The sequence below is a fragment of the Lissotriton helveticus genome, chromosome 8 (genome assembly GCF_964261635.1).
Source record: "Lissotriton helveticus chromosome 8, aLisHel1.1, whole genome shotgun sequence".
Lineage (NCBI taxonomy): Eukaryota > Metazoa > Chordata > Amphibia > Caudata > Salamandridae > Lissotriton > Lissotriton helveticus.
This window is the reverse complement of record NC_136069.1, coordinates 904,231,017-904,249,306: the sequence shown is the minus strand read 5'-3', so window position 1 is coordinate 904,249,306 and position 18,290 is coordinate 904,231,017. Positions and strand designations below refer to the sequence as shown.

Sequence of the window (18,290 nt, the reverse complement as noted above, 5' to 3'; positions counted from 1 at the left end):
GTCATTATTCCGTCATGGACAACATAGAATATATGGAGGTGCCAACCCGGACAAACTGAGTGTACTCTGATCGAAGAATTCTCCAACCGAATTGTACCTCAAATGGAGCCAATGCCCAGAACGCCCCAATCCCTAACAGGCCTGAACCCTGCCCTCATTGTCCCCAAAACCTATCTGTGTATGTTATCCTAAAACAGCTAATTAATAGAAGTGCCAAGTGTAGCAGTATGACATAGTTCAAAGGTAATGGTAGGGTTCACATTCTTAATGACTGTAAGCTTCTCATTTAGTTTATTTAAATAGGAAATCATCCTCATCTCAAAGTTTTAGTTCTAGTGGTGATATGTTTATCCTTGGTATGAGAAAATAAAAGGTCCTGCTGAAATTTCCCAGAGTATTTTCTATTTGCACACTAGCATGATGAGACATCTGATAACCAGGATGCTGGGGTAGTGTGGTGTACTTCTACTGCTTTCATAGGATCGCCCTCATCAGTAACAGCTAGCAAGAGTATTTATAGATGGCAACAGCACAATGTTCAACCCAGATGCATTTTGGTAGATGCAGTTCATGGGAACAGACTCTTTAGTGTACTCACAAGTATTGAGGTGCTCTCCATGTGTTGGTGCGGCCAGTGCTTGGTATCTCAGGACACATATTTCTGGATTATTGACCTTCATCAACAGAGAATAACACATCAGTTTGGAGTGCTTGGAAATGCTGTTCAATGTCTTTCAAGGTAAGTACCACTCCTAGGGCACAGGTGCATCCACAGGGGCTTGTTAGCCAGTAAACCCAAGGAGTAGCCAATGAAAGCGACTAAGGGGAGCACTCTGCTTCGCACAGCAGCACAACTATGTATGATGTTAAAAGCAGTGCATGATAACAGTCACTTTAGTTTACTCAAAAGAACTTAAATGGTCCCAGTGTGTTGGTGCAGCCGGTTCTGGATTATCTTTTTTATAAAAGGTGTTGGTTTAAAGCAATAGTCATGAGATAATTTGAGATAGGCCAACATATACCAGAATCATTAGAAATATTATCAAAATGTTGTTATTATTAAATCATATTTAGGTACTTTTCTACAGTTTAAGCAATACTGAAAAGAAAAAAGTGTATGTTGCTCCACATCTCAAATCTGAAATATGTTTGCGGTTAAATAACTTTGCTTTGTTACCTTTTCAGTTAGTGGCAATGTCGTGAAAAATCAATTTTCTCCATTTTTGTCTTTGGGAAGCATCTTTATGTAATATTGATTTGACTAAAATCTTACAATAGCAGTTAAAGTGGCGCAGCATTGATTTTCTCTATTTTTATCTCTGAAAATATTCTATATGGTAGAACTTCAAGGGCCTGTTTCCCAAGGGTAGTCTATGGGTAGTTATGACTCACTTTCATAGTGCTACTGGTTTCCCTATAATATCAGGAATAAACCAGAGTATTGTTGAATTATTTCTGGAACTTAGGAGTACTACAAGGGTAGGTCACAGCAAAATCTTTGTGAATCAAGCTTCAAATGTTTTGAGTGGAATTCAGCTCAAGAAAGGGAAAACCAATGTGGCATATTTATTGAGTTATCAATACTCTTTACATGCATACAGTTTGTATGTTGTAGTGATCATGTATATATCACCTGACAATAGAGACATGTTGTGAACCCTTCATCTGCGTTTCTAGTGCAGGCTTTGCACTTGCTTACAATGAGAAGAAACACTGAATTTAAATGTTATTCCTGTTGCCAGCTTATTTTTTAAAAGAGGCACATCTTTTTCTGAACACATAGCATGAAGTAACTGGACTGAATGGCTTATTTCCTAAATCAGTTTGCACTATATTTTAGCGTAGGCTAGTGAATCAGACAAGTGAAAAGTGTTTGTTTGCACTATATTTTAGCGTGGGCTAGTGGATCAGACAAGTGAGAAGTGTTTACCAAGATGTTGTGAGTAGTAATCAAAATTTTCTTGCATTCCCATTGCTCTGGCACTCTGAGTCACCTGACTTCCCTGCCCATATCAGAATTTAATTTTGCGTAGTTTATGCGGAGCATGACTGTATTATACACAAACCCGCCCCTCGATGCCTCTTTTGAAATAGGAAATAGAAACACCAACTTTAAACTAACACCAGTGCTTTAAATGGGCTGGTACTGTCCGGTATGGAGTACCGGCACTTTTCTATTTTGAGAGGGAGAGTACTGGCACTTCTCAAGAGAAATGCTATACTTTTAATTGGAGAGTACCGGCACTTCTCAGAAACAAGGCACTTCTATTTTTCCATTCCAAGCACTGACTAATACCCATTTTATTCAGCAAATGTCTTTCCTATGCCTAAATTCTCTTTCTGTTACGTGTACCACTGTTTCACCTTACACCAACTTTCCCTATCACACTTCAAGAAATTTGCTAATTTTTTAGCTCTAGTTCTTTTCAATTTTCTTTTATTATTTATAAACCCCTCCTTATTGATTCCTCTCCACTTCAGTTGGTCTTTTGGCACGACCTCTCTGGATATCAATATGATCGCTGTTTAATTTGCCTGACGGCATCAAAACGTTTTGTATTTTCCCATAATATGCCACTTACTTCCCATTTGACTTATTAATGTTTCATCATTTTGAATATGCACTTCATGCCATAAATACAATGGTTCTATGTAAGCGCCAGTTCACCCTTGCGCCTTCTACACAAATATATAATAATTCCTAAACATATAAAATGCCACAAATCATCCCCAAATTGTCCAAATATAGCAATAGCGTCACAGTTACCCTGCTGGCGAGGCCCAGGTAGCTTGTTTAGCTCTTTATTTTATGCTACAGTTACTTTCATAAGACTTCGTGCAGCCAGTCAACAGCAACACATATTTAGTCAAAATGTTATAGGAATACACAACATCTATGGTACCTTTTACATTCTTGTCTCTGGGGGATAAAGCCTGCTTGGTCAGGGTCGATCAAGGCGGCATTTATGGGCTCAGACTGTGGGCTAATATTCCTGTGAATAGTTTCAAATCTATATTTAAGAGTGAAATGGGCCAGGATGAGCTACATTGTGTTCTGTCTTTACCCGGTTTGGGGATGACATTTATTGAGGCTGCAAGCATTGAGGCAGGGATCGCGCTGGGCTCCATAAATGTATTACAAAGCCGTGTCAAGATGGGTGCAACCACAGGGCCGAAGGTTTTTATAGAAAACCGATGTGAAGTTGTTGGGGCCTGGGGATTTTGCCTGCTTTAGCTGGGAGATTGCCAAAATGATTTCTTCAATACGGATTTCTCCATCTAGCTGTTAGGTTTGCTCATTTGGTAGCATGGATGTCTGTCCCTCTTGCAGATATTGTCTGTTCTCTGAGCTATCCAGTGTTTGGCTTGAGTAAAGGTGTGCATAAAATTATTTGAAAGCGTTGACGATTTCAGTGTCCTCCGTCACTAAATCGCCCCCTGCGTGTGTATTGCTTGGGTACCTTCTTTCTGCCAGCTCTCACATAGTCTATGTGCCAAGTGATGTCTGCATTTGTTCCCCTGCACATAGAAGGAATTGCGCAGTCGAAGGGCTGCGTATTATGCCCGATCTAAGTCTATCGCAGCTAGTTGTGCACGCGGTGCCAAAAGTTGATGCCAGATTCTGGGTACCCCAGTACGCTGATGTATATGCTCTAGTTCCCTAATTTGCTGGGAAAGGCCCTCCGCTTCTCCTTCCGCAGTTTGTTATCTGCAGCTGAGATCGCTATGAATTCGCCCTGTATTACAGTTTTAAGCACCTCCCATAATACTGCCGTGCATAATTCCAAAATGTCATTATGCAATAGATAATCCCAAAAGGCTTGTTGGATTTGTGATACTACCTCTGGGCGCTGCAGAAGCGTGTCTCTTAAGCGCCATTGTCGGGAATGGTGCTCCAGCTGAGGGAGCAACAGCAAGATCACCACCACAGCGTGGTCTGAGAGTGTTGCTGTAAGGATCTTCGTATCTGATGCGAGTGTGTGTATGTCTTTAGTGCCTAGAAGGTAATCCAGTCTAGCGTATGTTTTGTGAGCATTAGAGTAAAAGGAGTATTCCCTGGTCTGGGGATGGAATACCCTCCATAGGTCCATGAGTCCCAGATCCCTCAACCAAGTTTGACCCTCTTTGGACAGTTCTCTGGCCTGTCCATGTTGCTGCACTGATCTGTCTAGGGTGTTATCGAACACCAGGTTGTGATCCCCCCACCACCACTTTACGTTCATCCGTAGACATTGCCTCTGACCACACCATATGAAGGAATTTCTCATGCCCCTCATTCGGGGCTTATACTGATCCCACTATCAATACCCGGCCCCCCAGTATGAATCTGTAGGTGAGGAACCTCCCTCTAATTTCGACCTCCCTATGCACCAACTTGCCTCTGAAAGCTTGGGACACCAAGATAGCCACCCCATGGTTTTTGTAGGGCATAATGAGAAGAATTGAAGGGGGAAGGCATGTGATCTGAGACGGTGACAGTCTCTGGCCAGGAGAGGCAGATACCTACCTTGGTGTTTTCCAGATAGGATAATACTGCCCTACGTTTCACTGGGTTGTTGAGCCCCCTCATGTTGAGGATGAGGATTCTAAGACAGTTGAGTTGCATTTGTGTAGAAAAGAGATAAATATGCTGTGTAGACCCTCTGTTCTAATGGCTTGGGCTGCCCTCTTCCCATAATCTGGGGGTTCCTGTCTGACCCTTCTGTATCTCATTTTGAGTAGATGCAATGTGAATGGAGGTCCCCTAAAACAATTCTTCAGAACTCTATAAAAAAATAAACTGGGAAAACAAACAATGAGGTCAAAGTCAGTCCCGCAGCCATACTTGACTGCCAGGCAGTGTTCTTGGGGTCCATAGTGTGACCAATCTCCTAACGTCCGCCCCGCTCACCGCCCGCCCGAAATCGTTGCAGAGGGCAACAGCCCTCTCGGTGTGTTTAAACATCACTTGTTTTGCCTGCACTTTGGGAATAGACTCTAGCGCCTCCTGTTGCCCTTTCGCTATCTCGGTCCGGTCTAGTTTTCTCAGGATACGTCCTGGGCCCTGCCGTCTACATCATGGTTGTCGCTCTCCTCGGGCCAGGAACGGGAGCTCCCTGTTGCCACTCTCCTCTGGCGGCTCCAGTCCCAGCTATTGGCATGCATCTGAAAGGGATCGCAGTTGAAGAAGTTTGCCTCCCCAGCGAAAAATGATCCTGAAGGTGTGACCTCATGAGTATGCAATGTCCTGATGCATAGATGTGTGGTGACTGGGCCGAATTCCCTTCTCTTCTGCAGCGTGAAGGAGGCAAGGGCCTGATACAGTGTTGGGGTTTGGTCCCTGAAGATAAATAGGTACATTTCTTGAGCTTTATGCAGGATCTCTTCTTTAACCTGACAGTCACGCACACAGACCATGATTTCCATGGGGGGCACTTTGTTGGAGCGGGTTGGGCCCACACTATGTCCTCTGTCTATCTCGATCTTTAGATCCTGGGGGTTGCCAAGTACATGCTTAAATAGATCCTGCGCAAAGCAAAATTTATCCCCGCCTTCCGCTTTTGATGCCCCTCCTCGAAAGCTGACATTGTTTTTCAGGACCTGTTCTCGAGGTCCTCAAGGTGTGACTGTAAGTCTATGTGCTGATCGTGGAGTTGAAGCGCCTCATCACAGTTGTCTCCTTTGTTTTCCAGTGTTGCGACTCTGTACCCAGGTACGTCCACCTCCTTTCTGACCTCTTTGATTTCCTACGTGAGGTCTCGCTTGACTGTCTGTAGATCCTCTCGTAGTGTCAAGAACAGCGACTCCAGGAATGTGCAGGTTACTGGTTCTTCTGCCGGATTGTCTACCTGTGTACGGGCGCCTCCATCATTGAGGGTGTGTCTGCCATATTACTTCCAGTGGTCCAAGTGAGCATATCTTTGAGGGAGCTGTCCTTCTTCACACGGCTTGTCGCCCCTTAGGTTTTCTTTTGCTGTCCGCTTCGAGGGTCTTGAGGCCTCCAATCACTGACCCTTTCTTCTTGTGATACCTCCTGCTACGTATGTTATGTCTTTCGCTTTGCACAAGGAGCTGTTGTCTGGGCCCACTCTGGCTTGGACTGCTGGGGTCGGGTTTATCCATGCTCGGTTGTGCTGCTTCGATCCTCAGGGTTGGCTGTGGCCCTCTTTTATCAGGGTTCCACTCCCTCGGTTGCTCCTCCAGGCAAAGTACGTTCTCTCCAGGCCCGCCTCTGTTTTAGCCCCTCTTCATTTCGGTGCGCTCAGGATATGGCTGCCAGTCCCAGCTCTGCTCCTCCCCTCCGGTATGCACCAACTGGTACCCCCGATGATATCCTTTTGTCGTCGTCTGCCTGATGGAGGGAACAATTGCCTAGGCCTGTTCTACATTGAATTGTGGGGCCCTGTTTTATGTATGAGGCCTTGCTGAGTGGCTTGTTGGTAGAGTCTCTGGCCTCTCATCTGGTCACACCTTCCCCTGTGCTTGGTCTCTGGGCTGCGTGTGTGCTCCCTATGCCCAATCTCTGCTCCTCTGGCTAGTGTTCAACCAGTGGCTCAATCCGGCCCTTCTATGGTGCTCCACTTCCGGAGGCCATCGCCTGCCTCTACTATCACAGCGGTGTGGGGCTTTGCTGCGGCCAGAATCCCTCAGTGGCTCCCAGTCCTGCCGGCCTATCTCGATGGTGGGCCTGGGTGCGGGATTTGGGCATGTCTGCTGTAGGCCCCGTCTTGCCCCATCATCGCCAGCCCCGGCTCCGCTCCTCACCTCAAGTAGGCAACGGTCGGCATGCCTAGTGACAGTCTTCTGGCTGCAGGGGTACAAGAGCGCTCCCTCTGTTCCCATGCTAGGCCTCGGGTTTCCTCGTGACTGTGGGCGGCTGCCTCTACGCGTCACGGTGAATGCTGCCTCTGTGTTTCAAGAAGGCTCCGTGGTATCCAGCGCGTTCCACCACTGGGCTTCTCTCGCTGTCTGTCAATTCTCTGTGGATTCCTTGGGGTGAACCTCAAGCCCAGAGGGTGCCTTTTGCAGATCTCGGCCCAGCCACGGCGGCTGGCCTCCGACTTCGCGCTCAATGGGCTGCTCCCCTCTCCATCCGCTCCATCCTCTTGCTGCGTAGCAATGCTATACTCCCCTGGTGAGTCGGAGGTACATTGTATGCGAGCCTGCAGTCAGTGTAGGTAGGTCGGCGTCTCCACCCGGGTTGAGGCGTTTTGCTAGCAGCTATGCTTTTTTGGGCCGGCAGCGGGTAGGAGAGTTGAAGGTAAGCGTCCTACCTCACCACCATCTTGGCCACCGTACCTCCTCAGCAGTTTTAAATCTTGAGCTGTGCTGCTGTAGTGGGACTCTGGAGAAATAATCTGTAGGGGTTTGGTTCTTGCCTGGCTTTTGCACAATTGTTTAGACGTACTCTTGTACAACCAACCCCTATCTCTCAATGCGAGGGGGCATTTTGGCTTTTGGGTTTCTGAATATGGCGATCAGTGCTTGGTGGTCTGTGAGAATCATAAAATGTGTTCCATGAAAATACACATGAAAATGTTCACAGGCCCACACCACAGCCAGACTTTCTTTTTCCAGATGGGTACAGGCACATTCTGTGTCAGACAGACTTTGGTTGGCATACACCACAATGTGTATTTGGATGTGCATTATGCTAAGCAAGGATTGCTCCCAGCCTAACGAGGCTCACATCAACAGTAATGTCAATGTGTAGTTTAGGATCAAAGTAGACCATCTCAGCCGTATTTTCAATTGCATGCTTTATTTTTTTTGAAACTTTGGTCACATTCAGAGGACCATCGGAACTGGACATTTTATTTGGTCAGGCCTCGCAACAGGGCCCTCACCATTGCAAATGTACATTGAGCAATAGCTGCCCATGCCCAAGAAGGACTGTAACATGGTGACATCATGTGGGGGACTGGTTGCTGACAGCACTTGTACTTTATCTGGATCAGGAGTCATCCCCCTACCTGAAAATATGTGCCCAAAAAGACTTGGGTTTGGTTTTGTGAAATTCACGCTTTTCTGCATATTTTCATGAGACTGACACACTTGTTTGAAAGTCTTATCATGCTCCTTCCCTGTTGTGCCAAACACCAGTATATTATCTCTGTAATTGAAAGCATGCATTACAAGTTGAATTATTCTACGTATTACATCTTGGAATATTTCTGCAGCAGATGACACTCCAAAACGTAACCCTTTGTTGGCCTGACACTTTTCAATGCAAATGTGCACTGCACCTCCACTGTCCTTTTTTGGCGACATCAATTGTGTGGGACTAGTAGAGCGCTTGATGATGTTTTGACAGCAATTCTAGTTTTTTTTCAACTGCTTCTTGTAGGTGAAATGCTATTCTGTGGTGCCTCTGTGCAATAGGCCGGGTGCTTCATTAATGTGAAATTGCAGCTTCATTGTCTTGAGCCCTCCTAGGCCATGAAATAGTGAAGGCCACTGACTCACAATTTCAGATTGGGTATTTATGTTGTAACTGATAGAGATCTGTCCTATGTTGAAAGCAGTTGCAAAACTAAGTAGACGTGCACTGTATTGAGTGCCTTCAAGAACATGGATTGGGGCTTGCACAGAATTCTTCTTATGCCACAAGTGTGCTTCAAATGATCCTTGGCTATGTAATGGTTAGGAAGCAGATATCTGCCATAGAAACATCCCATAGTGGGGAAAGTTGAACAAGAATGTGAATGGAGATCCCTTCACCAAGTTGGTCAGAAAGCAAGAGAGACAAAGAAAAAATATTTTTAACCTACATCTCTCTCAGGATTCTGAAAGTGTTTGGTTACTTCAGACTATCAAGCGGTCCATTCGAATTCAAGTTACAAGAATGGGTCTGTATGTAGGACAAAATTCAATGAGAATTTGGTTTAACGTGATTTTGTTTGTGTGGTATGTTAGTTGGTATGCAAGAGTAGAATGAAAGGTGAGAATGGAAGAATGATGGAGATAAATCTGGGGGCTGTTTACATACAAATTAATGTTTAGAAAATGTTAAGGATGTTTTTGTCTAATTTGAAAGAATAATGTGAATTTGTTTTATGAATTATTATGTTTGCAATAAATACCAAAAAAAGTGAGAGAAAAAATACTTTAAAAAAATACATTCCCCAAAATTCTTTGGGTTAATAAACAAAACTCAATACAAGACCAATTTTTGTGTTTAGTTTCTATGCTGTAAGATAAATGCTTTGTTTAGAGTTGTTACCATTTGAGAAATAAGATAGGCCAGATAAAAGGTTTTCTCTTTGTATTTATTTCCTTCCCCCTCCTCTTAAACCTCAACAAAATAGGGGGTACCTTTGTGCTTAATGGTTTGGAAGCAGCCCATGTGTATTCCTTTGTATTAGACGTTTTGAGTCATGGCACGGGTGACAAACTGTTAAATTGTTTGACAAGCAAGATGTTGATTGATGCACCGCTGTCAATTATTAAGGTAACCGGGCAAGCGTTTACTTTTAGTGTGATCTTGGGGTAATTTTCACATGAATTCTTATGTTTCATTGAATTACTCCTTTTTTCGATCTGTTTTTCTTCTTTACAAGCAGCAAGGCCCACGTGTGCATGTTTTGAATATAAAAAAAAAGATATAACCATTGCACATTTACCCTCTTCACTGTTGCTTGAGGATGACGTCGAGGAGCTCTTGCAGACTGACCTTGATGACGATTGACTTCGTTTAGTTTCTACCTGTCTCAGTTAAGGTTGCTTTTTGTCTTTGTGGGTGTGGTGAGAGTACTTCTGGAACATTCTGGCGTCAATCTTCTAGTCGGGTAGTTGTACAAATGGTTTCTCATTTGCTTTGCAAACAATTATGCAGTGGCTCTCCTTTCCGACGGCTGGACATCTACGTTCATGTGGAAATAAAAATCCACATTTGAAACACAGTTTTTCTTTCTTCAAGGATGTTAATTACGTGTATCTACTTTGTGCTTGTGTTTGCTGTTCATGATTAATGCTGATTCACTTTTTGCTGTTCCAGCTTTCATGTCGGCGGCTTGCCAATTTGCTCTCCTCGGCTCTTGCAGCCATTAGTACTTTTTTAAACCGAGCGTCTCTCTCAAAATGTGTCTTCTCAAAGAGACTGAAAGACAGCCATCAATGATTCTAAGGCGCCTGGCTTCTTCATCATTAAATTCACAAACCTTAGAGTGCTTGATAAGCACATCAAATTTCTCAACAAACTCATCCATTGTTTCACCAACTTGTTTTCTCGCTTGATTGAAAATGTACTGTTCATAGTCAACGTGTGGCATCGGATTGAATTTAGCTCCTAGTTCTTCTTTGATCTGACCATACGATATTCTCTTAGTCTGTGAGATTTTTGTTATCACTTCTTTTACTCCATCACCAGCGAGATTATTGAAATATTTAATGATTTTATCATCATTTGCTTATTCCAGAGCAGTAAGGAAGTAATCAATGCTATCGATCCATGTGGCCCATCTGGCGCCAATATTCTACTTTATGACGGTATCGCGTAGCAGAGATGGTCTCAGAAATGCAGCTGCAGTGTACTTTGCGCTTCTTTCTACTGTTGTGAGTATGTGCTTTTCAGGCAGAGCTCGTTGTGCACATGAATCCATGCTTTCTGGAAGTACCAGCTTTGTACTTGAGCTCGGGTTTTCTGGTCGGCGCAATGGTCTCGTGGCGCCTTCTTCGGCTTTGACGATCAGTGTGTTTTCAGTTTCTTGCCGGCTCTAGTCTTCGCTTTTGTCTTTTTTTTCATTCAAGTAATTTCTTTGTGGTGTTTCAACAACTTGCACTATTCTCGGCTCATCCTGAGACTTTGATAACTGTGGGTCGTGTGTTTGAGTCTTCCAGAGGCGAGACTCGAAACTTAGTGGATGCTACTTGCTACTTTGCACGAATCGGCCTCTGCAACAGATTGTGGCCATCTTTGGCAATCCCAGAGCATTTTATTTTTGCTGATGAGTATATCTCTCTTTCTCGTACTTGGTTGTCACTTTCTAAGGTATCGTTCAGATTTCACCAGGATGTTTTACAAAAACCCAGACATAAAAGCACATAGACTCCCTCCCGCTCTGCTTTAAAAGTGTTTGAAAAAAATTGGTTATTTTATGACCTATGGTATTTTTTTTGCTTAGTAACCCTTCCAATCCACATTAGTCCCCCTTTTCACTGCCCCTTTAGCCTCTTTCATACCCTGCTTCTCGTATAATGTATTTTAACATTATATGCCAGTGTGATTGTTGGAACATCTGAAGACCCCACCACCCCCAATCTGACTGACCAAGCTACATCCCTGAAGATGGGTCTGTATATATATATATTTATATATATATATATATATATTTTTTTATATATATATATATATATATCCAAGACACTCCTCCAAGAAGAAGAAAAAGGCCTCAGCAGGGGAAACGTGGGAAGCACTTTTATTTCGAAACAAATGCGAAAGAGATTCATAACACCCGCTGTGGCGAATGCATTTCGGCGTCTTTGCCTTCTTCAGCGCCGTGGGTGTGTCACACAAGATGCAGGTGTGTGTCCCGGATTAAGTATCCTGCCCCATCCTGTTTCGTGAAGGACTGCTCTGCCCCCTAAGGTGAGTACCAATCACCTATACCTCCTTTCAGTCGCCTCATGTACAGCGCCTACAGGTCCCAGCATGCATTGTTCAGTACTGGCAGGTATTGTGCGGGGTGGATCAGTGCTGCAAAGAACCCCAATGTCCATGTGTCTCAAAACGAAGTGCTCCCTCGAGTGTCCAACTGCATCAACCACCATGTAAGAATTTGACTGAATGTTTCATTTCTATTATGATTGTTTGTGCGGATGAAGCTATATTTTGTCATGTGCATCTATAGGAGCCAGGTACATTGTGTTCCCACTTTCAGTGATGTTTTTGTTTTTGCAGAAATGGCAAACAGAGGACCAAGTTACGGTCTGAGTCGAGAGGTGCAACAAAAAATTGATGAAAAATATAAATCGGAACTGGAGGCTATACTAGTGGACTGGATTGTTGCACAATCGAATGACACCAGAGAACCCCCAAAGCCAGGAAAGGACAATTTCCAAGAGTGGTTACAAGATGGAACAGTAAGTACCCCTTTCTATTATAAAAAAAATACTAAGTGAGTTTCAATAGCAGTCATTAGAGTGGCATGAAACTACAATGGCCAGGGGAAGACTACTTTCCCTTAATTGCCCTTTTTTACCAACTAGCACTGCCCTTGCAGTCCCTGGAATCAGGGGTCATAAAGGCAGCAGCAGGAAGAAAACAGTATACTTCATGTATTATACCACTTATCCGTGCTACTAGCTGTGTTCATGCACAGAGATCACAGCTGGGCCGGCGGTGATCTCTAAATCTGTTTTATATATGTACTAGATCTCTGGTATAGCTAAATCACGACGGTGAACGTAACCCCTATAAATCAGGCCCAATGTTCTTTAGACAAAAGAGGACTGAAGCTTGGTTTCCGTGGAACAGTGAGCAAGCGATGCTCGTCCGGGCATAACAAAAGCCTCTTAGGGCTTTACATCTAACACGAAAGGTGAATCAAGCTATACCCAACCGAAGAGGCCCAATCCGGCTGAAAGTGGTTTTGGTTGTTTGTGTTCTGATTCAGAAAGGACCTGACTTGGCATTTCTGGCTTCAATATTCCTGTTGGAACAGGTCAAGACTGATTTGCATATGGCAGGGTCTAATCTGTGGTGGGTTGGCGGGCAATAAAAGTGATGGATGGGACCGCCTGTGGTTAGACTTACTGCAAGCACCTCCCATCACCTTTTGTGTGTTTCAAGTATTTAAAGTACACATTTCTGTGTCATTATTCGATTTGGCCATCAGCATTCAAGGCACTGTTGCTTTATAAATATTTACATTGCATTTGTATGTAAAGCATACATTACAATGTGAGTTTTCACACTAGTCAAGTGTGTAAAGCATACAATGCCATGCCAGTATGCACTTTGTCCATGCATATGAAGCTCCTTTGCCATGCCAGTTTTGATGCTGCCCCTGAATGCAATGTACTCACTTCCTTAGCAGCTTCCACATTATTCAGGTAATCAGGTAAATCATCCATTGCCTTTCCTGTTTTGAGCAAGACATGCTTACATGAAGCACACAACAACAACAACTTTATTATATGATTTATTAAAATCCTTTACAAAAATGGCAGAAAGTGCAAGTTAGAAAAGGTAATAATAAAATACATAAAATCTCAGTGAAAAAACAAGGTTAAAATGCGAAGATACTATAAAGTAACTGAACGCAAATGACTTGGAACCAAAAAGAAAAAGAAAAAAAAGCAGTCCATTTAGAAACAACGCATGCAGAATTTGACATGGGGGGTTATATGCATAAACACTCATAAATGCATACTAACATATATACATACGATCCCAAATACCGATGCACAATCACAGAGGTACACCGATACATTCACCTGCAAAGAGGTGCACACTCAGAGATACACATATGGATACACATATGGGAGCAGGGATCCACAGAAAGATACAATCACATAGACATATACCTGGAAGCATGCACAAATACACCCAGCCAGAGGCACCCCACAAATGGGATGGGCCCACACCTGCCTTACAAGCTTAAATATGCAAATTCATATACAGACAAAAAAACCTTCCTCCTCCCTTCCACTTGCTCCTACTCTCCACAGATTTCCAACTACTAGCGAGCAGTAATGAAGCTCCTTCTGTGGAAGCATGAATTGCTTTGCAGCTACTGATGTATTGCACTGGCTAAGAGGCATGCCACTTGCACAGAAAGGAAAAGGCGCACCTTCGGCCTGGCTGTCGGAAACACAGATGTGGTTCACATGAACTCAGAATCCATGTTACTGCTGCTCCTTTTTCTGCATTCTAAGCTAACGCAGAGAGTAATGCAATGTCTCTTTGGTACATGCACACAGATACGCATAGGAGAAACCAGCACAACTTCAAAATCAGCTTTTCTGACCTACGAAATGATTCCCTGGGCCTATCGCTTTCCCTGCTGATTTATTTATAAATTAGCTCATGGGGGATTGGGCCACTTGGCTGGTTGTCTGGTTTCATGACTGGATCGATGGTTCTGTGGGCACTCCCCGCTCAGTCGGGGCCCACCCAATAGACAGCCTAGTGACTTGGTACAGCTTAAAATGTATGCCATCTTTATTATTAAACCTAAAACGCTTACCTTCAGTGATCTGTCCAACACAAATCTTACTAGAAAACGTGGTCAGGTGATTAGCGAATGCATTCATGTTAAGATGCTGTCTATGTTTTATCGTGGAAATATTTATCCATTGGACCCAAACCGTCCCTTGTTCAGCAAGTTCAGACTTTCTGCTGCTTTTAGAACTTTACCTTTGTCTAATAGGTGTTGCTGGGCTCCAGCCGAAGACCTTTTTTCCGTACATTGTGTTCACTATTACACTCTGCCGCTCTCGTGGCCTGTGATGTGCACCAAGGGGTTGCTCTCTTGCTGGAACAGGTCCTTGTTTATTTTACCAATTGAATTGTTCTGCAACATTCAAAGTCGGTGTCTTCTAATAAAGTTTTACAGTAGAGCTTTAATGAAAGTGAAACATCATGATGTCAGGAGATTACCTTAGTAACAATGAAACTGTATTAAATGTCTAAAGTAAAGCAGATAACCTCATTAAACAAGCATTGGCATAACCAATAGGTCTCGCTTTTGGGACCTTATAAGTATGTAGTTATGCAGCACAATATCCTTGGTGCAACAACATCAATTGTTGCATGGCTAAACACTTATAAGGTCCCAAAGGCAAGACCTATTGGCTACGCCAATGCTTGTTAACTGTGTGTGGGGGTTACTGGTGAAGAGTCCGTCCATGATATGTCCAGCTGTGTGTGTAGCTTCCTTAATTAGTTGATTAGGTCATAAAGACATTGAAATTTCCAGGAGGGCTTCCGTGTCTATATCCTCTTTAGCTTCCAGATGAAAATTGAAATCGCCTAAAACAGGAAACTTGTTGCACTGGAGGCTATACTCAAATAGTGACTGAAAGTTATTTACAAAGTTGTTTTTCGTGCCAGGTGGGCGGTATAAAAGCTTACCTTTGAAACTTATGGCAACCTAGGCTAAAAAAGAACGCTTCACAGTCAGTGGAAGGGGCGGCGGTGCAGTTAGCATTCAGGCCACTGTGATATTTCAGGGCGAGGCCTCTGCCTTTTTTAAAGGCCTGTCAAGTCTTAAAGGCGAATAACCAGTGGGAACGGCCACCGCGAAATCTGGGTTGATGCTCATTCATTCATTCATTCATTTTTTAGGTACTGGGAAGATTAAATGTCTAGAATCACATGCTGTTGAGTCAACACCGAGATTCGAACCAGGTTCATTAGTTCCAAAGTCGGCCAGCTCTGATTGTAACAGGGCTTCCTCATTTTCAGCTGCATATCACTGAGGCTTTTTTTCCTCCAGCAACCACTCTTTTCTCAGAAGAGGTATTCAAATATCAAAGTAAACAACTTGGCAGGAAATTGAGCATAAGACACATCTCTTCAAGGCAGGCAGTGCAGAAGTCTTTTTCTTTCTTCTTCAGTTCCAGAAGGGTTCTCTCCTTCTAGTGGTGCAAGCTTGGAGTTGTAGGTGCTAAAGTGTTTGGCTGACCTTAATCTATCCCAATTGATCTTCACATTTTCTATTCCTACATTTCCAACAAAGATATGCAGTTTCTTTTCAAGAATGTGCAATGTGGCATCAATCCTTTCACAGAGTCCCATGCCTCCAGCATTAAAAAATGTGAAACCTTGTCTTACTGCCACCCATGTCCCTCCCAAGTACACTCCTGCACTTCAAAGGAAAAATACTCCCCAATCAGCTTTTGGCAAAGGAAGCACACAGGGTGTACCAATAAGTCTCTCTACTCAACACTCTGAGAGAAAAAGGGTTTTTTCCAAAGTTGTTAAGAGCAAATGTGTCCTGCCAAACCCAATGAAAATGTCTTCCTACCGTCACTTGCTTTGTGCGAGAGCCATTTGAAGTGGTTCATAGAGAGTAAGCCCAGTGACAAACGGTCCTCTCTTCTAGTGTTTTTGTGTCCGATTCTTCTGAAGTGGTTTCTGGAGACAAAAGCAATTATAACACGTGAAGTGAGGGTGATGGCCAATCATTCGATTTCCCTGTAGCTGAGAATAGGCAGAACACCTATCACATCACTCTACACTACAAGGTAATAGAATCTAACAACACCAATAACATCTTCAGAGCATATAACCTGCATTCTGGTACTTTTGTTTTGGTTGCATATTTTAATCAAAAGTTGCAAAATAAATGTCACAATACGTTTTAATTTGTGAAAGGTGTGCTCCTGTAGTATGGACTGCCAGAAAAAATATATTGTCTAAACTAGATATCATTTTAGAAACAGTGGATAATTGGACCCTTCACTACTAGTTCCCCTGTATGCACTCCTTGCATGCAAATAAAAAGCTGACTTGTAAGAGAGATAGAAATAGCAGTTTAGAGAATTATACTCCTACACATATAAACAGAGAGAGTACACATGTCTGAAACTTCTCATGAGGCAGCAGACACAACAGTGACCAAAATATCAGATTTAAGGAGGAAAAAAGCGCGGGACATGCTAAATAGAGGGATTTCCTCGCACTGAGCTGGTCTAAGGTTTAGTCTTGCGTGTCAGGTGTACTGACTATGTTGTGCTGGGATTAATCCCTCAGCAGAGGGCCGGCTGGCTGAGCTAGGCTATGGATTAACCACGGAAGAGCAGGTAGCCTCTGTTACTAGCCTATGAAACTTAGTGTGTGCTTCTTTAGGCGCCTGCCGTTAGAAGTAGCCAATTAAGTAAGGCAGAGTGCACCGGAAGCTGGCACAAAGTGACCCGGGTACGGCCGTCCTCTCAGGGCCCCTTCTTACGGCAGTGGTGTTGGCTGCGCTGACAGGGATTAGTGCAAGATGTTCTGTCTCCTTGGGCTATTGACAGTTTTGAATACTGTAATTATATCTCCAGCGCGTGCTGACGATAGGACGCGGGGAGAACGAGACTGCTGCAGCTGGCGGAATAATGCACGAGAGCCCTGGGGGAGCCTCGAGGAGAGAGGGAGAGAGAGGGGGTACCGGAGAAAAGAGTGGGGCATTCGGGGCGACGAGGCCGTGCATGGAGGCAGCATGCAAGTTTGGAAGCCGGGAGACCGAGGACGGAGAGGGAGGCATCTGCATGGGTAGCAGAGATGCTGGGCACGTCCTGCACTGGGGAATCTGCATTCACAGAGGCCGCGTGGCCGTGAAAGCGACACGGCCGCGTGGCCGTGAAAGTGAAAGCGATAGCAGTGCTTGCGTGTATCAGCGCTGCAAGTTAAAAACAAGCAATGGCCGCGCGGCCGTGAAACTGACACCCCACGCGGCGCGAAAGTCAGATGGCAGCTGTGCACGTCGCGCACACTTGTGCACGTGACAGCAAGCTGGTGGCCGGCAAAAGTAGCACTTTTAAAAGCCAGCTACTAAATGTCTCACCAGAACAGCGCATGCGCTGGCTCTAGCGAGACCTAAAAATGATCATTAGTTCCTTCCAAATCAAAAATGAAAAAGGTAATAAAAACGGAAGGGATATATCTCCCACAAAGATATAAGGCCTAACTGAATGTAGACTTACTGAAGACATTCATATATGAAAAGTTCAGCGCTGCTTTGTCTGGTTGAAGCCACAATCTGTATTAAACTTTTTTTTTATTAACTTGACTGATGTTCGCTTGGCATGTGCACTACTACTTATTCAATTAAAAGTGCCTAGAAGTATCCTGTCACTGTTCCTTTGTTTCTTGATTTTACTACTTCTATGCCACTTGGCCCTACCTAACTATAATTTTATGTTGTTTGTGTAGCTTTATACTCGTGTTATAGAGCAGTATGTGTACCTTCTTCTATTTCTGTTGTCCTTATGTATAGTGCTTTAAACCCAAATAGGGCATGATAAGGCTATATCACTAAGGGTGTCCTTGACTCAATATTTAAAAGACTTAAGTTTCAATACCTTTCTTAAAAAGACAAAAATGTAAATTTCCTCTGATTTCATCAGGTAGTTAATTTCTGAACGTTTGTTCAACATTTGAGAAAGTTATGCCATAGGCTCAAACTAGTCAGAATTTTGGGATGACCAAAATAATTGTATATGTGTAGCGTTTGAAAACTAGTTGGGCAATAGCACCAAAACTGCCTTCAAGGTAGTCAGGAACATGGCAAGATATATATATGTATCTATCAATTTAAAGATGTGTCGGTATCTGAACAGGGGCATGGAGTTTGCACATTGCAGTTTTTTACTGGGAGCTATAG

The 18,290-nt window shown here is 43.6% G+C and overlaps 1 protein-coding gene across 1 annotated transcript in view; it reads left to right on the top strand.

The window, feature by feature from the left end:
* Positions 1-18,290, top strand: part of TAGLN3 (transgelin 3) — a 126,010-nt gene that overhangs the window by 34,186 nt on the left and 73,534 nt on the right. Inside the window, 1 exon segment of the mRNA XM_078657707.1 lies at positions 11,879-12,060. Within this exon segment, the coding sequence (XP_078513833.1) occupies positions 11,879-12,060 (182 nt within the window).